Consider the following 17,206-nt stretch of genomic DNA (forward strand, 5'->3'; position numbering starts at 1 on the left):
TTCTGTCGATTTCCCGCGAGAAAATCATTGCTAATATCAAAGCATGGGACACTGACCTCAACTGTACATACAATAATGTACATATTGCTTTGATGAATTTTCTCCAATTTTAAAAAATGTACGTATATATTTGTATTGTCAGACTGTAGCGATAGTTTTATCGTTAAGGCTTATTCTGTTAGTATTAAATCAAATGTGATTCAAACTTAATTTTACGTACTTCACTATATATATATCAATATGGTTCTAACAAGAAATAAATCTTATACAATTAGATAACTAGATAGTAAAATAGGAAATAATCATGTATCTACGGTTTCATCCCATGTTTCAACCATGTGTTTGGTAAGAAGCGCCTAAGGGACCTCAATGTAGGAATAATACTCCCGTCTTCTAATAAAAGTGGGAAAAATGAACCGAATTTATGTGACACTTACACTAAAATCTTGCGAAAAATATAGGCATAGAGTGCGACTTTTGTCACAAACCCAATAATGAATAATTTTTGCAAATTGCAGCTACGATTCTATTTATCCTTATTTCAAGTGACTTAATGGAAATCCGCTTGATGATATGGGTCATTTTGCTCATGACAGGAACAATGCGATCCGAGTAATAACGGCATTTAGAGAAGCTCGGAGTACACTCTCAATTCAATGGTGACGAACGCTTCTCTCACTATCCTACTGGAAAATAGAAATTCACAAACAACCAAAAACACTCAAATATAAAAATAGCCTTCCAGGGTAGGCCACGGCTCTACGCCGAAGAGACAAAAGAGGGATACCGTAAGAATAACACTTGCTTACAATTGATTAAAATTCTTGGCTAATTTACAGCTAAAAAGATCAGATTGTAAAACGTGTATATGGAGATAAAGAGAAGCGCAATTATTTTATTCTTAAAAAATAACTGCACACGATGGGGCCACATTGCAAAATTCAGGAGGAAGCACTTCGGAGTCGAAGTCGTACCATACTGGCACTTAAAACCGACGTTAAATGGTGTTTCGTTCAATGTGTGGGCTTTCCGGAGGCCTAAAAGAGGCAAATTACGACACTGCTTTCAAAAAATACTACGTCACCACTTACGAATACTTCATGAAGACACCAGATTAAACACCCTTGGAGAATCCGTCCATATTAATTGTCCATTCTGCCCCATGTACTCTGAAAGGAGCAACTCACAGTCTTGTCTAGTATATACAGATTGATGCTAGCGGGGGTATAAACTGGAATATTCCTTACGTTAGGGGTGATGTCTGTTCTCGATGCTTGAGCACATCCAAATCACATCCATGTTGAAGTAGATTCCCACCGCAGAGATGGTGATTCTTGACTCTCGTAGGTACCAAAGATGATACATGAACATCTGTTCACAAATTTGCTTTAGCTAATGGTCATTGCTGGTTAACCAACTAGTTATTGGGTTGATGCGAATCCCAGACGTCTTTCCGTTCTTCACCGTATGACCCTCACTGTTGACTTCACATCCAGTTTGCTATCTGGTTCCGTTTCTAGGTTGCCGCCGCGAGTCACATTAAAGTTCGGCAGACTGGAATGACTGTATGCTGCATTTTTAGCCCGCCTGAATAGACGATGACTCGCTGGTCCAAGAGAAAGCCAATTTCCTGGCCTATGTTTTGGCATCCGACTCGACTCTTTATGACCAACTGAGTCTGCACCACCGCTTATTACGTCGTACGACTCCTACACGACGGGGGTAAAATTTCCGGCATTGAGCCGTTATCACCTTCGGCACTCATCACTCGAGAATACCCGATACCATTACGATAGAATTATTTTATTCGACTTTAAGGGAAACTAAAACGAAACTTTAAGATTGTATTCCAGTAATATAAATTCGCATGCTTTATGGGTTAGGACAAGAGATCCTATAAATTATAAACCAACAACTATAAAATTACATTATCCTCAAATAAAGATGATTTGATTTGAAAACATAACCGGTCAAGTGAATAATCATTGTCATTTAACATCTAGAAGTGTGACAATAGATTACGTGCTCGTAATAAAAAAGGTAGTAAATTTAATAGCGGGTATAATTTGATAAAAACATATTATACCTATTATAATACCTTTAAAAATAACGAATTGTGATTGTTTCGAGAAAATACCGACAACAATTAAAATTATCGTCGTTCTGTAATGATGATTAAATTTTACAATCTTGACATGAAATAGGCCGTTGCTGTGCGGAAACAAAGAAATAGAATCAAAATATAAACATCTATTCATAATTTACATATAAAGTTATTTTTAATGTAATTAAAGGAAAACCATTGAGGTAGTATCATGTATATGCGAGGGGCACTCATAATGTTTTGAGAAAGTAAAAAATCACTTTATATGGATAGATTAATTTTATTAAATCTTTTCAAAGTACTCTTCACCAGCCTCTATAGAAACTCTAGTGTGTCTAAACCAGTTTTCGAAACACTTTTTCCAGTCTGCCGCAGACACCTCTTCTACTGCCTTCTCGAACGCTGTTAGCGCATCTTCCAGCGGCGTAAACTGAATCGCTTTCAGTTGATTTTTTATTTAAAGGTATAAAAAGAAGTCACGCGGTGCTCAGGGTGACTTTGACCGGTGTGGTGTCCAAGTCCCTTGTTAAGAGCACGATAGCGCGCACGGTATTCGGTCGCCTGCCGCTCACGGCATTGGAAACTTCTGGCAGACATTTTGCAGTATACCATTCGTCGTGGTTTTGATTTCGTAATGGAATCTACACTAACTACACAATGAAGAAACTAGCAATCAAAATTTTACCTTCTGGACCGCTTCACTTTAGTAGGCTTTTTTGAAACAGCCAAACTGTCGACTGATGCTTTGTTTCGGGATCATATTGATAAATGCAGGATTTGTCACCTGACACAATATCGTAAACGCAGTGAGACAAGCCTGCTTCAAGTTTATTGATCATGTCACAGTACCATTCCACACGGGCTAGCTTCTAAACTAATAGCGGAGGTCTTTTTTTATAAACTGTAACAAATATATGTATGCAACGGTATATTCGGTTATATGTTATTTATGTTTTTTTATGCCATACAGGACTAGACGAGCAGGACGTTCAACTGATGGTAATTTATACACCCTGCAGATTACAATGCAGTGCCGCTCAGGATTCTTGAAAAACCCAAAAACTCTGAGCGGCACTAGAATTGCACTCGTCACCCTGAGACATAAGATCTTAAGTCTCATTAGCCCAGTAATTTCACTAGCTACGGCGCCCTTCAGACCGAAACACAGTAATGCTTACACATTTCTGCTTCACGGTTGAAACAGGCGCCGTTGTGGTACCCATAATCTAGCCGGCATCCTGTGCAAAGGAGCCTCCCAATCGTATATAATTATGTGTATTAAAAACTTTAATCTCCTAGGATCCTTCTAGTAGCTCAAAAATGTCTAAATAGGTATGCGTCATTCCTGTAATCTATATTTTCCAATAATAATTATCATATCTTATCTTAAGATTACTTTGATAGATATAAATAAGATTTTTGGAGTTTCCATAAGGTGTTATTGCTATTCATTCGATCTTGACGGAGCGTTTGACTCTGTTGATCATTTCATATTTTATATGCACAGCCACGTTGCTCAGCACAATATGAAAATTACTATCATTGTTGATATTTCAATACTAAATAATATGTAGGTAAAAAATATATAGGTAATAAATGAAATTTAATTTTTGATTTTGTTGTCCATTTCAATAAAGAACAAGGGGTCTAGGCAACTAATCTAAAATAACAGTATAATTAAAAAATAAACGAACGGAAAAATAATTGCAATAAGATTTCTTCAAATTTTATCAAATAACCCTGGGTACTGTTTGGTATAGGGCTCCTCTCTCTCATTGCTTTTCAGTTCTGTGATTCGCATCCCTTATCCAATATGACCTTAAGTCAGACCTATTTAGTCGTTCCACTCATGTTTGGTCGTGCCTGCCATATTCTGGTTCCATGTCTTAGATACATTCTCTTGTTCAATAGAGCAGAGATTTTTGTCTGCTGTGCTACGAAACATATGTTCAATCCATTTATATTCCTAATGTTCAATGCGAATAATTACATCGGTTACTTTAGTTTTATTTCTTATGCCTGTATTTAAGTTATAATAATAACTTAATATCAAATATTTCAAAAATAAATCAAAGTTAGTACGAATAAATATGAAACACTCATGTATTGAAAACTATTTGTGACGATAATAAGCTTTGTCGCCCCAAATATCACTTATCGCTGTGACTTTGACTGATAAACATTTTATAAGTAATGACACTATCATGCCCTTACAACATCCTGCTGTGAGTAATCAATATAGTTTTAGTTTCATTAATACATTCAAATATTTAATCAATTTATATACCTGCAAGGCTGTTCATTATCAATTCCAGTAATTATAAGCTACTGTGTGTGATAGGAAAATCCCTCAATCCTTACAGTTCCAATAGCCGACAATTATATTATATGTTGTTGATATGATGTCAACAACAAAACAAATTTGTTTTTGTTGATTAAAAATCACATTAAGATCTTTCTACTAGCAAGATTTTAGAGACTTTGATTTTAATTAAAATAATTCTTAGACATAACAAGCAGTAAACATTGGGTATGATCCGATATGCACTGCGACCATTGTACAGTGTGTCGTCAATTTAGTATACTGTGAAGCCGTTCCTTTATAGCCAGCTATACTGGTTACTATTTAAAACGGAACGAAAACCCGTATACTGTCAGTCGCATTTTTTGAAGCAACATTCAAATGAGTGTATTAAAGTTTACTAGTTGGTTAAAAAATAGCTGTTGTTGGAGTACCATCAAATTAAAAATATTTGGGATTAAACTGTAGGTTTTTGTTTATAAAATGATAGGCACTCGAGTGGTTTTGACTGATCAAGTGATCAAAGTACTTCGAGTACCTTACCTCGAAAACGCCAGTGCTCACAGTAGAATATGGCGGCGATTTATGACGTCATATATTTCCCTAGGGTTCTGCGGCAGTATACTGGCAGTCCATAACGGAACGAATTTTTCTACAGTGATAGCACTGTGAAGTGCTCGCAGTGCATATCGGAGCATGGGTATACAACAAAAAATTATAAAGATTTCATTCGTCCTAATGACATTTTACTATTAAAGGCGCCATACACATTGAAAAACACTTGAATGCCCCACACGATGGCAATGAAATGGCGCAGGAGTTATCTGATGATCTGTAATATGGCAGTTTCGAATCAAGTATCCTCCATACATTTTGAGATAAATAAAATTTACAAACATGAACACGAAGTAGGTATATATAACGCCTGCTAAATGTTTACCACAAATACGAGGCAAGCCAACATTATTATTAGACAAAAACAAGTAGCAATGTTTCAGATTAGATATAAAGGTGCAAAACATATCAAGGAGTTGAAATTTGATAAGATCGATTGATAAAAAGTTTATATCTATGAGTCATTTATGTTGATAGCCGTATTTTAACCGTCGAGAAAATATTAATTAGTAAGCTATTGATTGACTTCAAATTGGCACATAATAAATATAATGATTATAAACTGACCAGCTACGTACCTAAACTTACTATAATTATAAAATGACCGGCTACATAAAGTTCTGACTAAGTAAAAACTAAACTGAAGCACAAGTACAGATTCTGACTTCAGTTAGATAAAATCTATTCACTTTTGTAAGCAATTGTACTTTTGAAGGATCATTATGATAACGACTATTAGAAATCATCATTAACCACTAAAGGAAACGAAATCCATGTTATTGTTTGTTTAGATTGTTATAGTAGCCAAATGATGTTTACTTTATATTGAGTTATAAGGTCCTCCGCCCGGCCGAATAGGCAGTTCCTCATAGTTCTTCATAGATCTTCATGGTTCCTCGAGTAGCGCTCGATACGCTCTAGTAGCTGAAGTTCCTTCAATAAGTAACTGCAAGTAAGTGTAAGAGTTGTGAGTAACTTTTTAATAAACTCTTATTGCGCCGTAATTCTGCCGTTGTCATTTTAAGACCCCTTTGATCACCCGAATATTACATTTTTAGTGTAGGGTTAATTCAGGACTCATACTACTACAGTCCTCGAACTAACGCTCTTATGCCCGCTAGCATTGGAGTCAACTCAGGGGAAACGTTATCAGCACTTTGGAAAAATTGCTATCAGCTAGACTTAATTTCTAAAACTAGAAACTGAAGGTTTGAAGGTGGACACTACCACTATCAGGTACCAACGGGTCTTAAGCCTCACTTGAACCAGATTGCGCGTTTTGGAGGGGCCACTTGTTCATCTGACTATTTTTCGTTAAAATAATCAAACTGGAAAGTCTATCTTTCCGAATTTTAAAATATTTCATCAATAGAATGGTATATTACCACACAATCACATAGGCTGTTTTTTTAATCGACAACAAAAGAAGGAGGTTTGCAGTTTGACTGTACGTTGTTTTTTAAATGTAGGTATGTTACCGTATATATATATTTTTAACTGGTTTAATTTTTTACCCAGATTAGTCCCATTGTAAAAAAAATACATCAAGAAAGAAGAAAGAGCTACTCAAAGTTTTTACTTTTAGATCTTTTGGTGTTTTCAACTATAATGAACCATTTGAATACAAAAGTATCATTTGGTGAAAGTGAATTTAGCTATTGTTGGCCTGACCTGAACTTTTTAATTGAACCATGTGGGATAGAAATGTTGTCATTTATTATTATTAATAAAAAGATTTTATTGTCAACACAATATTCAAAAATGTCACGTCACAACGCAAGTATTAGTCATAATGAAAAACAAGTAATTGCGAGAAACTGGAGCCTAAACTAAGCCAGAGCCTGTATCTTAGGATCTCAGGTTCTGCCAATTCGGACATTACTTCTCAGCGTCTTTCAAATTCCCGGGTTTTCCAAATGTATCTGTTACAATTTTAAAGCCTGGAAGTAAACGTACAGATTTTAATATTTAACCTAAGAGCTTGTTCTAGTTCAATTTGTTTTGTTCTGTTCGATTGCATAAATTTTCACCGTATCTACTTAGTAAATACTATCACAGCAATTCCGTTCTCTTAAAACAGATTGGATATGACAGGTTCCAAATTCAAATGCATATTGTTTTTTATCGTAACATACTTCGTCCGGCCATAAATACTGATACAATTAAAAATAAACCAAATTTTGAATTTGGAATTTGTGATTTTTATATGATTGTTCATTGAGTTTTTTCATTTTGGCGCCAATGCATTGTACAATATTTTGCGATATTAAAATAGAGTGGGGTGATCAAAAGAACCGAATCGCTGTGATTTCATTACACAAAGTAGGTATGGAGCCAAATACAATTTTGAAAACTCTCTATACTCATATTATATAATGGGTATTAGTTTAATGTTTGTGCTACTTGCGGTGGCAGGATTGCAAAGATAAAATGGTCGCTAAATACCTTTATTTATTTACGTTGTGTGTGGCTTGATGCATCTACTGTACCATGGCCTACTTTTATTGTTGATACAGTGGTAGTCGGCCATGACTACTCAATAACTCTTGTTTTTACGTATTAATTTACATTTTTTTTTTTGAATATTTGTAGTTTGAGTATTATTGCTGCATCACTTTGGATATATTGTAACTGAAACGATTTGTAAGTGAGAGATTGTCACAATGAGTTTCTTGCCACTTCTTCTTATTAAAGCTCAACCCTCAAAGGCGGTGGATATAAAAAGAAAAGTCATTTTCTTGACCTGCATGAATAAAGTGATTTTGATTTGATTACCCTAAAGGATTGAACTTTTGATTACTGCTAGTAAAAATATAATATTAATATAAAATATTAATTACAAGTTTAAGCAGAATTGTCAAATTGTAAGTAGAGGTATTTGGTGAGTATTGCATGATATGTAGATTAGGATTCTTTTATTGTTGTTTGCTTGAGTTCTCGTAACAGGTTTCGTCATGCTCGCTTAAATGTCACTGCTTGTGGCGGCGACATGGGACGGGTTGTCCCCTCCCCTAAAATATGGTTGAGGGAGGCGATGGCTGGCTCATACGTCATGCTGATGAACGGGCGCTGCTTGTGGTGGCAGGATGATCCTGTTGCCGGAGACTCGGTTTCAGATTCTCAAAAGTTATTATATATATATTTCTAATCGCTTATAAAATGCTCACAGAATACCTTTATTTATTTATGGTGTATGTGGATGATGCAGCTACTGAACTCAATAACTTTTGTATTAATTTACATTAACTTTTTTAAAAGGCATTGACTATTTGACGTTTGAGTATGTTTGTTGCATCATTTTACATATTATATTGTTATTGAAATGATTTGTAAATCGATGGAAATGTAAATCTTGGTATAAAAGAGTGGCAATGAGTTTCTTGCTACTTCTTCTCATTAGCTCAACCCTTTACGAAGTAGCGGTAGATTCTATAAGAAAAATATTTTTTTGACATTCATAAGTGTCATTTCCGTGACTTTGACTTTTTTTATTTTTGTACCAGGCTATTAATAGGTAAAATGAGACCTCCTCTGTTTGGGACAGAAAAAGACCTGGCTGTCCACGTAGTGCTCGTACGAAAATTTTGCTTTCAGATAGGATTTCTCGAATTATAACCTGCTTTGGTTATAATTCGAGAAATCCTATCTGAAAGCAAAATATTTTATCTCGGGAGATGACTAGATAGCAACTAGAACCATGTCGCGTATTTCAAAAGTTGACTTAGGAATTGCAGCCTATAAGAGACGTACTGGACATTTCTTAACTGATAATTTAAAAAAGAATAGGGTGGTAGAATCGAAACAACTACTGCAGTAGTACGTAAAGAGAGGGCACAGAAAATCTTTGTTTCCGGATGAGATTTTTTTACAATTGAGCAAAATTTTAAGAAACAAAATGACCGAATTTATGCTCAAAGCTCTGAGGAAGCTTCCCAATTAGTCGACAGAGTGCAACGTGGGCACTATCCGACTTCAGTGATGGTTTGGTGTGGTATTAGCTATGAAGGAGTGACTGAGCCATACTTTTGTGAGAATGTTATCAAAACATCGGCACAAGTGTATCAAGATACCATTGTTGAAAAGGTAGTGAAGCCCCTTATAACACCATGTTCAATAACTAAGAATGGTCCTTCCAGCAAGACTCTGCGCCGGGTCATAAAGCTCGTTCTACGCGACTGCATTGCTTGGAAACGAACGTTTCGGACTTAATCAGAGCTGAAGACTGGCCGTCGTCTAGTCCCTATCTCAGTCCGCTGGATTATGATTTATGGTCAGTTTTATAGAGGCTTTACGGCTTGCGTTGGGCAAGCCATGATTATTTGGAGTCGCTAAAACAATCCGTACGATGGGCAGTGAAGAATTTTCCCATGGAAGGAGTGCGTGCTTCTATTGATAACTGGCCTCAACGTTTAAAGGACTGTATTGCAGCCAATGGATACCACTTCGAATAAGGTTTTTATATTTTGAATTGTTTTATATTTATGTATTAAGCTAGTACACCGTAATAGTTATTTATGCAACAGTTCTGTAATAAGGGGTATTAAAACACGAATGTGGATTTATCTCTATCTCTAATAGTATCACATGAGTGTTTTAATACCTAATTATCAACAGTTGCATACAAGACTTTATCTACACCCAAAATATGAATCCTCTAAAAGATTCTGAAACAGTTAGCTTACTGCTAACATTAAAACAGCCAGTCCTAGTAATAACATAATATCATCCATTACTGATTATATACAAATAAACTAAGTATTAATGAGAGAATTATTTATTTTAGTAGTAATTTACATTTTGTATAGTGCAATAATTAAAAATCACTTGAATATTATGTTTCTTTTGGAAATTAATCGCTCATTGTTTGTAAACAAAACAATAAAAATATCGAAGAAAAATGGCGGGGATTCGAATAACCTACTTTTTTTACGGCGCGCGACGTTCTGGTGATGTGGAACGCGCGTAAACCAAAATGTTTTTTTTTTTTTAATTCATACAGATGCCACGCATCGAGCAATAAAAATGTGGCTGTCTGTTGAAATTCTTTGAGCATGAAGGGAATGAAAAAAAAATAGGAGTGTTGTTATGAAATTCAGTACAACATTACAACGCTCTTTTGGATGATGTAATGGTTATTAGAACATTGGGTGTTTTAATGCTGGCAATAAGCTAACTGTTTCGGAATCTTTAATAGAGAATTTAAAGCATGGGTGTAGATAAATTAATAAATGTTATTTGCAATAGAAATTTTTTTTTCTTTGTTTCAGTATTAATGGCAAGACTAAGTATATCAGTATCTGGACTGACAAAATTAAGTATCATCATATCAGCCGGAAGACGCCCACTGCTGGACAAAGGCCTCCACCAAAGATCTCCGGACGGATCTGCTATGCCCACACCCAACGTATTTCGGCGATCTTATCGTATTCTTGACTAGATCATCGGTCCACCTTGTGGGGCTCCTGGTGGTAGACAAGATGGACCGACAATTAAGTAAGTATTACATCAATTCAAATTCAAAATTTTTACTCCAAATAGAATTTAAAATCATTTATTGAACGTTAAAAACCAAGAATAGCACCACCCCATCTTCTCCCGTGGGTGTCGTAAGGGGCGACTAAAGGATACAATGAGGATCCTTCCCAGAGGACAGCACCATCAACTGTGATCCCCAACCCACCTACCGCGTGGCTATTATGGCAAAACCCCCCTTTGGAGAAGACCTTTGTCCAGCAGTGGACATCTTCCGACTGAAATGATGAGACTAGTCGCACCGTATTTATTTCAGTTATCTGTCTTATCTTTTTAACCGCGTATTCTGCAAAACTAAATATATTCTAACCAATCCTTCAATAGGGGATTCTAATTTGGAATCAAGAGTTATACCAAGAAACATAGCACATTACACGTACACCGGTTTTACCAACACTCCGTTAAACAAAACACTCGCATCTATATTCTTGACATTTTAATTTGAAACTCCAGACAACTTTATTATTGTTAATAAACTGTTTAAAATATCCTAAATTACTAGATGCTGATTGTAAGATTACAAGCTGACGTCACGCTTACTTTAATGTCGGCTACATTCTGATTGAGAGACTGATAGAGTTGACAGAGAATAGTGCTAGATCAAGCAATTATTTCAGAAATGAAAAAAAAAGCTTCAGCCTCCTCGCCCACTTCAGTGGGCGAGGAGGAAATAGCCTGTTATCATTATCAGGTCTACGATGTTGAAGGCTATCCAACTGTCCAACAAGATCAAGTTTAATTCACAAGTACCACCTTTCTGGTAGAAGATGGAGCTTTTATTGAAAATCAAAGGGAGCCTGAGCATTTAGAGTTTTTTTTTGTGAATGCTACAATGATTGATTTACTAAATTTTACATAGTGTCAAATATTTATTTAATAACATAAGTTATTGTATACAGTATAATGTGGACACTTGAAGAAGTAATACGTCGTGGAGAAAATTATTTCTCCAAGTTTAGGTTGATTTTCGAAAACCAAATAATTTCAAATACCATTTATTGTATTCGTAACTTTATACTGTCACTTTTTTATTTTGATACGATAGTTAGATTTTATTTTGATTAAATATTAATGTTTAAATAATAATTTATGTATATTTATAAAAACTAGTACTTACTAAAAAAAAAATATGTTTAAGTTCATAGTCTACATTAGAAATTTCCTCATCTTTCAAATAATTTTAAAGTTCTTAAGTTATTTCCAAAAATGTTGCTACTAAAAATTGCAATTTTTTATGTGCTTATAAATCCTTGGTATCTATCTGCCTTTTATAGAACTCATACTGAACCGAATGAGGTCATATTTTTAAGAGAATTAATAAATACGGGGTTGACCTTGTTTTAGACTTAAGGCGCTATAGTCCTAAAAACTAACATTTTTGAAAATCTACATAAAATACTTCTACAAATACTACGGTTCCAATTTTTTTACATGTTTATCTTCATTTCTTTATCTAAACTATGGCAGTTTTGAAAACATGATTACGAAAAATAATCTCGATAGATTTATTTTTTGCAAAATAGGCTTTTTCGTTTGAATTGTTTTATATTATCTATATTATTAATATAAACTATGCTGAAAGTTTGTAGACTGGCTATTTCTAATACAATTATTTAAAAAACAATCACCGCATTTTAATATTATGGAACACTATGAGAGTAGGTTATATTTAGGTTTGTGTGATTATTTTTAGCAATCGCCTCAAAGCAGTCGTGTTTTTTTACGTATTCAGATCTGCTTAAGTAATGAAAGAGTTTTTGAGGATCTCAAAAATAGAACTGACGACGCATTCACCATACAACCTTTCACCTTCTTGTTTTCTTTACTTTCATAAATCAAAGATAAGCTAAGAGGATTCACAAACCCAGAAGAGGCGTTAAATGTATTAAATGGTTCCAATTGCAAATGCAAGTTTAAATAGTGCAGGAATATAATTTATAAAATTATTAACATATTACACACATTATATGGCATTAGTAATGAGAATTCAAAAAGATACAGGACAGCTCAAGTATACTTGGATATTAACATTATTCGGTAACATTGTTGATGCCGACGTTTGGTTGACTTTTAAAGGGGCAACCGATTCATATTGACTGTGAGGACTGTAAAAAGTATGTATTATTGGCCTGTTCTGTACTATGACTCACCGATATAGAGTCTCCAGAAATCTCTAAACAAAGGTACAAACTCTCCTAAGAAAGCAGTGTGTAAATCAAATATTCGGGCCTGTATCTGTATCAACGTCATTCTTTATTACACACTATTTTTATTAGCTTGACCTGTATGTATATTTTGTTTGTAACCGACTCATTTGGGCGCGATTATGATCTACTTTAAACTTCCATATTTCGTTCAAACTTCGTAGATTTATCGAGGACCGATGACAATACATTTATATGATAAAATTATTCCATTTTTCAATTTGCAAAAACAAATATGATTTTTGTTAATTTTTATATTTTCATTTATCGTTTTAAAGGCAAGGAATTGATGTTAATTTTAAATTTCAATATTTTAGTGCGGTTTTCTATAAAAAGCGTGTTTTTTTATTTTTTTACCTACTATTTTATTTTTAATTTATAGCCGATACCAGAAAATATTTTATTTATTTACATATGATACGTTTTATTGGGATCACATGAATTTATAAGAATAGACGCATTTTATACTTGTATGTACGTGTATGTAGTAGCACAGTAGTAATAGATGCTTATTTTTTATAAGTTTAACATTAAGCAACTTTAATTAACACGTTTCAATAAAATACTTTTAATATGATTAAATTTGAACATTTATCATTGCGGAATTAGATGTTAATGTAAACTCCATAGACTTTGTAATTTTATTTTAATGGGTTTTGCTAGGATTAGTTTTATCAGATATATGAAAGTTTATTGCGGGTACTTCAGTTTACTAGTTAATTTGTTTCCGTTTTTCATTTGCTTGATTGATAAGAAAATATAGATTAATACCTTCACTAATAAATAATTCTATCTAAGTACCTATATGAGTCATAAGGCTCAAACCACAACATTTCCGATCATCATAATATTCATCTTAAAAGTTGCCAATAAGCATCTGATCTGATGATCAACGGCCCCATAACAGTGCCGATAGGATCTGAGGCGGGCGTCACAGTGAGTCTTGAAGAACCCAAGAAGATGGAATCTCTCATTTGCCTTTAGTGTAAACTGATGCTTATGGAATTCCTTCGGTTGCTGGTGGTGATACCAAATACATTTAAAGATGTAGCACCGAACAAGTTGTTTAGGCCGGGAAATTCATAGGAGCTAAAACATGCAGTAGATAGAATAATGAATGAGTTGTGTTTTTTTTCTAAAGCGCAAAAAAGATACTTACTGGAAGAGTTTACTTTTGCGTTTTTCTTTGCAACATCAAAAAATTTTATTTTATCAAATTTTTAAGTACTTTATATGCCCTTTACTAAATAATTTTTAACTACTTTGTTCTGCTGTATTTCAGTTCGAAAGCTATGGGTTTATATTAAGAAATATGATAATGCAAATAAATATATGCAATTATTGGAGTTGAGAAGGTCAACTGTAAAGTAGTAAGACGGAACCCGAGAGGCGCGGGTTTGAGTCCCGCATCGTTCATAAATTTTGGTTACATATTTAATTTGAATAATTAATCACTGGGAGTCAGGGATATCACTTTATAATAACAATTTGTTTAACTTACATCACATATAAATAAAAATATACATTTATAAATATATTCACATAGTTAAGGCCTCTGGGGGGTATAAGCTTCCACCAACAATTTCCAGGTTGCTCTTGACTATGCTTTCTGATCGCAATTTCTTCTAATTATCATCATCATCATCATCTCAGCCGGAAGACGTCCGACTTCTGACAAATGGCCTACCCCAAAAATCGCCATGACGATCGGTCCTGCGCTGCCCTCATCTAATCTATTCCGGCGATCAGTGACCAGTTGACCAGATCGTCGGTCCATCTTGTGGGGTGCCTACCAACAGTACGTCTTTCGGTACGTGGTCGCCACTCGAGGAATTTACGGCCGTAATGACCATCTTGTCTGTCCCTGCTCATTGCCACTTCAGTTTCGCAACCATCTGGGCTATGTAAGTGGCTTTGGTTCTCCTACGGATCTTCATTTCTGATTCGATCTCGAAGGAAAACTCCAAGAATAGCCCTCTCCATTGCCCTCTGAGCGACCATGAGATTTCTCATAATTCATGTCGCACTAGAATAGCACCATCTCATCTCCTCCCGTGGATGTCGCAAGAGGCGACTAAGGGATACAAGGAACGGAGAATGGGCAGTATCATTCCAAGAGAGCACCACCGTCAACTGCGATCGCCAACCCGCCTGGCAAATGTGGAGATTATGGTAAAACTCCCCAAATTATGAACATGGCTTCTCATTATATTATAACATATTAAATTACATTAGTTCCGCGTTTGTATAGCTCAATTTATGGTCTATCAACTCTTTTTCTCGACGCGTCATCTAAGTTAAAAGCAAACACAGAAATCTTTTATTCATATTTGAATCCTCCTTGGTTCAACACTGACACGCTTTGAAGGTATTCATGCCATTTCACCCAGGACCTTGTGAAACGTGAACCGAAGATATTATTATGATATTCAATTTTGCGATTGTCATCTGAATTCATTCAACGGGTCAAATGTAAATACTTGATTTCAACATATTACAGCAATCAAACAAATGCAAACTGAACGCGAAAACGTTCGAGAATTCCGAAAAAAGTTAAATAATAAGATCCATACTTACATATCCCCTGAAAGATCCTGAACCAGTTAAAGTGAAACTTAGAACGCGCCAGCCAGGGACAAAATTTGGATCTTGACCCGGGACTAACATATATTGGCCAACCGTTGCATCACTTTCGCCATCTCTTATTTCATTAGCAGCTATCGATACTTGATCTCCCTGATTCACATTCGGCGCTGGCTCCACATACATATTAATCTCGACAGTTCCACGGGCCGTCATCATAAATATGAATGACGCAACACAATTTACAGTATTCGAGGGCCAGATAAACTTCGTACTCATGACATGGGGACTTTCAATGCCAATATCTTCGTAGTACCCTTCGTTCCACATCTGAGAAGACTGGCATAAGCCGAGTTCGGTCGTGAAATTCTCGCGGTAGCCAGATTCAAAGTTGAACGTCACACACGATTCACACAACACAACGCAAGTCAGTATCACCGTTAGTCTATACATAATATTGCAGTCAACCAACCTAAGCTCAGACACTTCTCTTAATCTTTCTTCACTGTCCAATGCATATAATAATATGAGACAGCCACATAGAATACTATCACGGATAAGATATCGATTTTCTGATTCTGAAAAATATTGATAAACTAAATAACAGCACTAATTCTTTATTTAAACACAGTCTAATCAATGCTTTCCATTAACTGATAGAATCTCTACATAATGTAGTATTTTGTTACATTGTACCTGTTGTGTTTAACAAGGTTTTATAATGATTTAATATTATTTTAATCAGCTTATCACATTTGCGTCCTAGCTACAGGAATTTAATGGACTAATAAAGATATCGAACTATTAATTTAATCTACTGATGGAACTATAAAAGTAATCTATTGTTGGGAAATTTTGGTATTGAACAACAATGAATAGGCATATAAATTGGATGTTTTGCTTTTTACAAGAACTGTTTATTTCTCCAGAATATGTTGGAGAAGGAAGATATTGGACTGAATAGGCGATAAGTGAAGAGATCCGTCCTATAATACTAGTAGAATCCTATAATACTTACATTGGGAAAGAAGAGTCATACATCGGAATTTATTTGAGAGGTACTCTGAGTATGCTCAGATAACATTAGAAACACCAAAGGAATAATTGTATGTAGGTATCTACTTTCAGTCAATGTGTCTCTAGCGTTTCCACAACAAATAACAACAACGAACGATTTAAGTCAAATAAAGATCTCCCCTGTTTCTTATTCGCCTCGTTACACATAATTTTTCTCTTTCGTTCCATAGCTTTCTTTCCCCGTCATTCGTTATAATTATATATGATCCCAGCTTAACAAGATTGCATTTTTCTACGTGCAAGGAACATAAGAAGTACTTCTACCTTCCTACCAGTTCGTAACTTCATTCTAGAGCGCCCGAATCGACGCACGCACACATACACACTATTCACACGCTATTATATACCCTAAGCAATAATGGGGAGACAAAACTACTGAGTATTTAGTCACGGAGTGACACGCCGTACGCCGCCGAGACTGATCGCTGTCGCATTCCGCGTCGTCAATTTTTTGTGCCCCCCAAACAAAAACAAACCCCAGCGCTCCGCACAGTCGTAGGTATAAATTTCGAGGAGTATAAGACCTGACCCGCATTGTAGTGTATTGTTGTCACTGTCTACTTAATAGTGTATGAGTAAGACAACCGCTGCTCAAACATATTTACAGTAATACACCTTCTATCATTCGGGCCTCTCACATTATTTTGTAAAAAATTATCAACACAATACTTAGCCGCCCTTTTCAGGCATAACAAATATTTTGAGAGCGCTTTTAATAATTACGTAACATCATAAATTTCTTCTTAATAACCACAAATATAAGAGAAGGTGAATACGAAATCCGGGACA

The 17,206-nt window shown here is 35.2% G+C and overlaps 1 protein-coding gene across 1 annotated transcript in view; it reads right to left on the reverse strand.

The window, feature by feature from the left end:
* Positions 1–15,748, reverse strand: part of LOC126967535 (mucin-2-like) — a 29,472-nt gene extending 13,724 nt beyond the window's left edge. The window contains exon 1 of the mRNA XM_050812052.1: positions 15,335–15,748. Within this exon, the coding sequence (XP_050668009.1) occupies positions 15,335–15,670 (336 nt within the window). The 5' untranslated portion in view covers positions 15,671–15,748. The remainder of the gene's footprint in view (positions 1–15,334) is intronic.
* Between the last annotated feature and the right edge of the window lie 1,458 nt (positions 15,749–17,206).

The sequence above is a fragment of the Leptidea sinapis genome, chromosome 13 (genome assembly GCF_905404315.1).
Source record: "Leptidea sinapis chromosome 13, ilLepSina1.1, whole genome shotgun sequence".
Classification (NCBI taxonomy): Eukaryota; Metazoa; Arthropoda; class Insecta; order Lepidoptera; family Pieridae; genus Leptidea; species Leptidea sinapis.